Source organism: Crocodylus porosus, unplaced genomic scaffold (assembly GCF_001723895.1).
Source record: "Crocodylus porosus isolate Cpor-Errol unplaced genomic scaffold, CroPor_comp1, whole genome shotgun sequence".
Classification (NCBI taxonomy): domain Eukaryota; kingdom Metazoa; phylum Chordata; order Crocodylia; family Crocodylidae; genus Crocodylus; species Crocodylus porosus.
Genome location: NW_017728950.1, coordinates 47808371 through 47814804, shown reverse-complemented (window position 1 = coordinate 47814804; position 6434 = coordinate 47808371). Strand labels below are relative to the sequence as shown.

Genomic DNA, 6434 nt, shown 5'->3' with positions numbered 1-6434 from the left:
AGGAGGAGGGAAGAAAATATCCTTTTATTACTTTAGGTCCATGTTTGTGCAATAAAGTCTCTCCACCTGATGAGCATAAAGCTGCTGCTGCCTATTGTTGAAGGCTGTTTTCCACTAGAGAACTTCTGGTTATTATATTGAAATGCTGATTCTTAGCAGAACAGTTGCTGTAACTAATTTTGCTTTTGTATTTTTTGAAAATGAGAAGGAAAAAAAGCTCAGCAATCAAAATTGACTGTCTTGCTAAAGCTAATGTGTGTACACTGCTACTAGATGCGTAGAAATGTTCACTGGCAGCAGTGCAATGTGCTGCCAGTCTCTCTATTGTCAAGAGAAATGATCTCATAAAGCGGTGTTTCTCAACCGGTGGGTTGTGACCCAAAAGTGGGTCACAAGAATTTATAAAAGGGTCACAAAGAAACTTTAAAAATGGATTCTCCTTTAAAGAAGAAAAATGTGGGAAACTCGCTTGTCCCTTGCAGGCTGACAAGGTTACAATCTGCAAGGGGCTGCTGGGGTCCTCCTACCCCACACACCCAGCCCCTGCCCCACACACTGAAGGGCTGGGACCTGGGAGTGGGGACAGCGGGTCAGGAGTGAAGGGCATGGGGTCCTGGTACAAAAAAGGTTGAGAATCACTATCATAAAGTATTTCTGGGAGCAAAAGTGCTTGTTGTTTATATAGTAACAACTACTGCTGCTTTTAGGATCCCTTAAGAAAAAGGCCCAATCCTCTTCCTGTCTCCGTACCTTATTTGAGTCCTCTGGTGCTGCGTAAAGAGCTTGAATCCTTGTTGGAGAATGAGGGGGAACAAGTGATACATACATCCACATTCATCAACCAGCACCCCATCATTTTCTGGAACTTGGTTTGGTATTTCCGGCGCTTGGATCTACCTAGCAACTTGCCTGGGCTCATTTTAACCTCAGAACATTGTAACGAGGGAGTGCAGGTAAGTGTCTTCTGAGCAGTTGGTAATATGCAGATGTTGCAGCATGTTGAATAAGTTTTATTTTTGCTCATAGAAAAGGTAAACAAATCCTTGGTTGGTAGCATTTAATAAAAATCTGGCCCGAATAACAAATTGTAGGTTTTTGCTTCTAATACTAGGAAATACATTACTGTCTTTTTGTATGAATGTTCATGAGTGAGAGTGCAACCAACACCTGAATGCTGAGCAGGTTATTTTCTAGCTCTAAAAAAGTATTTTGAATAAATGTTTGGCAGCAAGTAAGTGAAGTTTTCCTAGAGGACTGCTGGAAGGGGGTGGAAAGAATTTAGGGAGATTTCTAGGGATTCACGAACGGGATCTCTAACATACAGCAGGGTGAAGTCCCAACCTGGCTATGAAATCTGGGATGGATTCTCTTCTTCAGTCTACTAGGTTTATATCAGCATATCTCCCTTTGAGTTGTGTCAGTATAAAAATGGGGTTAAACAATAGAGAATTGGCTATGTTTGGGGAATTGACTTTAAGGGCTAGATTTTTTTTGGTAAGGTTTACAGATTTGTGGGATATGCCAGATATATAGACCAGATGTCACCAGGCATTCTTGCATGATGTATGTGACGAGTTGGTACTTCCACATCTTTTGTCTGTGTGCACCTACCCTTGAAATTCTGTCCATCTCTTTTCAAGAGCAAAGTGCATGTCCTAGAATAGTTTACCAAGAGATGTGGCTAAATTGACATCACCTGAAAATTTTTTAAAGCTGCATGGTGGAAGGTGAGACACAGTAAAGTCAGTACCATAGCTAGGGATGGACTAACATTCTTCCTCTTCTTTCCCTTACCTTCTGATTTATATAGCAAGGGCACTGTTTCTAGCTTGTGAATCAACTATAAGAGCTGAGCTGTAATTGAGATTTGTCATTGATATTCACACTCAGCAGGTTTGCTACTGTGATTTTTGTGTTTTCCGTAAATATTTTATGAGCAGCTGCCTTTCCTACTTGTTTAACTAATACGTATTTAAGTCAAAATGCTCCCCTTACCTAAAATCTGGAAATGAACAGAAAGCTATGCTGCAGTCTTTTCCAGCAAGACCATCATCTGCCAAAGATAGTTGGGGTGTTTCAGGGAAACTCTGACATCTTATGCTGTTTGGGGCATTGCCATCTTTCTGTTCACTGTACAGTGCATACCATATTGAGGCCTTGGGGTGACTGAGGCTGCCAGGAAATATTGAAGTACAAACAGCAATGATACAGTTAAATAGATATTGTCAGCAGTTCCTCAATAGGAGGATGATTGTATAGTGATATAACTCCTATATAGATATTTTTTCCAGGCTAAGGCTGGGTTTTCCTCAATTTAATCTTGCATTTCTTGGAAAATAATTTAAAAGAGCCCCTTCTGATACCTCAATTCAGATTTTGCTCCCACAAAAAAACTTGAAAACAACTCTGTAACAGCACCTGTCCATTTTGTTAGACTCAAAATGAATAGTACGAAGATTTTGTCTGCAGCATGTAAAAAATAGCAGTCCTTGGGCGGTTAATTTTTTAAAACATTACTTTCTTCTCATTCTAGCTTCCTCTGTCATCTCTGTCACAAGACAGCAAGTTAGTGTATATCCAGCTACTGTGGGACAACATCAATCTCTATCAGGAGCCAGGAGAGCCTCTGTATATATCCTGGAGAAATCTGAGTAAGTGAAATGCATGCTAGAGGGAACAGGGCTTGCAAAGGGGAAGGAGTCATTGACTTGTTTTATTTTTCTGCCTCTGAAGTTGATGTACCTCTTAGGAACAATTTTTCCCATGTTTGGAAAGCATGTGAAATTCTCTGTGGGAAAACATTTGTTGTTGTATTTTGTATACAAATGACAGTTTTCTCTGTGTAGATTTTTTTGCTTCTAAACTGGGAAGGGATTTGATCCTATTGTACCCTGTACATAGATTTCAGTATCTGATCTTTCTTGTTATGTTACAGTCCTTATCAGGTAGCCAGGAAAGGGAAGAACTGATACAAAGAAGATTCTTTCTAAAATAAGAAAGTTCCTTTCTTTTCTTAAAAAAAGCTGTCACATTTCTGTAGCTGCCTTTTACCACTTGTAGCTGTACCATCATATGCTAGCAGTTTCAATTCACCTGGCTTGAATTCTGGGAGGAATTTGAAACATTCTTGGTGGATATTTTATTTCTTTCTTCCCTCAAAACCAATTGTAGTTTTTAAGTATTAAAAGCAGCCTAACCCAGGTGAGAGCTGGGTGTAGAGCAAAAAGAAACCTAAACACATTCTTGTAGGACTTAAGCTGCTTGTAGGAATTTGTTAGGAAACCTGTGTAACACATGATGGAAGAAAAGTCAGCCCCTGGGAGTAGCTTAAATCTAAGCAGACAGGTTGACTAAAAAAAGGCAAAGGGAAGGTCAAAGAATGGTGCCAATGATGCAAAAAATTGCGGTCCGTTTCTTGGAGGCCACTAAAATCACAGACACACATACATTAGATGGCACAAAAGGTGTATTTGCAAATAGGGTCAGAGCAGAGTCAAAAACTCAGATTACTCTGAACCCACCAAGGAATTTTTGCAGGCTGTATTTATCTTTTTCCTCCTGGGCACGTGTGCAGAAACAGGAACTCTTACAGCTCACTTCCGTTTCATACAAACATACATGTGGTTACATCACTACATCCATCGCATGTATATTATAATTAACTACTTAAGTATGCAGGGCAGAGAGGTAAATATGCATCAGCTAATTGAGCATGCTCAGAAAGTACTATAGGTCACCAAGAGTTTAAACCCCCCCCTTTCAGGGACACAGTCAGTTGAATTCCAGCTTCTGTAATCTGCATGAGAGAGGCTAGGGAGAGACCAGGGGAGCAAGGAGCCTTGGGCAGTATTTCTTTCTTATCAGGTGCAAGATGCAAGCTGTGCATTTCTAACAATACTCCATTTCTAACACCAATGTAACATGTTTTGCTTTTCAAAAGAGCTTATTCATGTGCATTGTCTGCAGGGTGCTAATTTAAAGGTATAGACACCAACACACACTCTGGAATATACATGAAGGAGTAAAGCTTGTTACAAATGTGCTGAAAAATAGTCAAATTTATGTCACTGACCAAACCTGCAGTAGGTTCAGAAAATATCTGTTAAACCTGTTGACAAGCTGTAGTGAATGGTGAGGGCTGGTTTGGTTTTGTTTTTTTGTTTTGTTTTGTTTCTATATAGTCACGTTCTATCAAATTAATTAGCAACTACTGGGTCTGAATTGACTTTCATTAACAAAAAAGCACTTCCTTGCCCTTTACTACATAGCTTTGACATGCCTTGATTCTGCCTGCAGCAGAACTTGTTGGCTTCTTCTGGATGTTCTGGTTTTCATTCAGTGACCTTCTTCAACTCAGTCACTCCAAAACCAACAGTGCAGCAGAACATCCTGTAAGTGATGCTCAGCTGGCTTCTGCTCCAACTTCATGACACCTGCTCTGTGGTTATATTTTATACAGTGGTTATAAGTTGCCTTCACAAATTATTTCCCCAAAAATGTAAATGCGTTTCCTTTTCTCCTTGCTGCTTATTTTTTTTCTTCCTTTCTGTGTTGCTTCCAAAGATGGAGGCATAGCATAAATGTTACCAATTTTAGTTTCTTAATTTTTTTGCATCACTTCAAGCCTATAAACTAATGCTATTTGGCTGAAATATGGTGGCCTTCAGCATTGCTTACATGGGACTTGTGTTTTTTAACCAGATATAACACTAACTCTTCTATGGTGGCAAACTTTTGAAATCTAAATTTAGTATTAATATATTGCAGCTTGAAAAAACTGCTTTGTTTTATAGAGATATTGTGGCAAGAATATACTTCAATAAGTGAAAACAGTTTTTTTTTTTTCTTGTGCTCCTGTGTTATGAAATGCCTTGGGTGTTGTTTGTGGATGTAGTTTGTGTCCTGCTAATCTTGGTGCGTGGCAAAAATTGTGTAAATAAGCCAAACTACTCTGTTGTAGAAATTTCTGTATAGAAGAGGGTGTAAAAGTATACTCTACATGCAAATGTGGGCAAATAAATTTCTCACCCTCACTGCATTTCTCACTAGTGAGAAAAAAATATTATTAGTTACAAAAGGTCTGAATTGCTGTGTTTTTTTTTTTTCATCCAGACTCAGCAGAGAAGAAACCATCCACAACTTCAGAAGACCAGCAGGCAATAAGCACTTTGTTAGAGAACATCAAACTAAGTATTCAAAACAATAATGTTCTTAAACCAATCAACTTCCTTCTGCAGAAAGTTCAACCAGGTGTCAAACGACAAAGGTACAAAGATTCTGTGTCTCTTCTTCAACCCCCTGCCCAGCTCTACATTAAAATTTACGTAAAATTACACTTAAGGATTTTAAGTAGGGATCTACTTAAAGTGTGTGGAAGTGAAATAAAAATTACTGGCCATTTGTGGTGCCCAACACCATTTTCATGGTCTTTTTGCAGTGTGCACCCCCCTCCTTTGCCACTGATTGGCCATTGGGCCCTAGTGGCCCTGTCCCTCACTGCTGATTGGCTGAGAGGGCTCTCCGTCATGCTGCCTCGCCCCTTGCCACTGATTTGCGGACAAGGCCACACAAAAGGCAGCCCTCTCTACTCCTCAGGGAGGAGAGAGCAGCCACAACCTTGGCTGCTCCCCTTCATGCCTATGCATTCCCCCACCTCCCTCTCCCCAGTTGGTTGCAAAGTTTGGCCACAGTGGCCACTGGCTCTACTGGGGAGCCAGCATTTTATTTTTAGTAAGTTTTTTTTTCCAGCAATTCCACACAAGATCTTGGAGAAAATCAGTTTTTGCAGTTTCCGTGAAAATCATAAAATCGCAAAATAAATAGATCCGTAATAAAGGCCTTTATATGGTAGTAGTTTAGAGAACGGTTAGCCCTACCTGAAATTTCCAGGCTTCTTATGTACTTCTCCTGTTCTGTATCCAGATACTTGGGAGCAATTTTTTGTGACAGTACTTAGAGGTCTGTATGGATTCGCAAATGCAGTTGTTGCAATGATGTCCAGATTAGAAGGCTAAACATCCATTTATGCAAAAGTAGATATGTAATATGCAGTGTCTTTGTCCCTCACTGTAAATCTAACAAAGATGCATCATATTCAGTGATATAAATGTAGCCAGGTTCCACATGGTAGGAAGAAGAAACATGTTGAGCAATTTAATTAAAAATAAAAGCAGACCTCTGGAGGATATCATACATCATGCCTGTCCAGCTTCTAAGGAGTGAAGGGCTGTATTCCCTGCAGTCTGCATCCACTGGAGCTGCACCAGGGTGAGCCATGGGCCCATTGGGCTGCACGCAGCATCAATGTTCAGCCCCTGCACTGCACATCTGGCTTCACCTTGTGCCACCCTGTGGGGCGGCTGCACGCAGCATGAATGTTTCATAGTTTCATAGTTTCTAGGGTCGGAAGGGACCGGAGCAGATCATCTAGTCCG

At 40.3% G+C, this 6434-nt stretch overlaps 1 protein-coding gene across 5 annotated transcripts in view; it reads left to right on the top strand.

The window, feature by feature from the left end:
* The window catches only part of DENND4C (DENN domain containing 4C), a 185910-nt gene that overhangs the window by 169067 nt on the left and 10409 nt on the right, over nucleotides 1-6434 (top strand). For 4 of the 5 annotated variants that reach the window (XR_002104642.1, XM_019554799.1, XM_019554801.1 and 1 more), the window contains 3 exons: nucleotides 708-953; nucleotides 2534-2651; nucleotides 5113-5266. Coding sequence is in view for 4 of the 5 variants with exons in the window: in XM_019554799.1 (XP_019410344.1) it covers nucleotides 708-953; nucleotides 2534-2651; nucleotides 5113-5266 (518 nt within the window). In the remaining variant the exon portion in view is untranslated. Of the gene's footprint in view, nucleotides 1-707; nucleotides 954-2533; nucleotides 2652-4268; nucleotides 4767-5112; nucleotides 5267-6434 lie in introns of those variants that run through there. The other variant, XM_019554800.1, reaches the window with a different exon arrangement.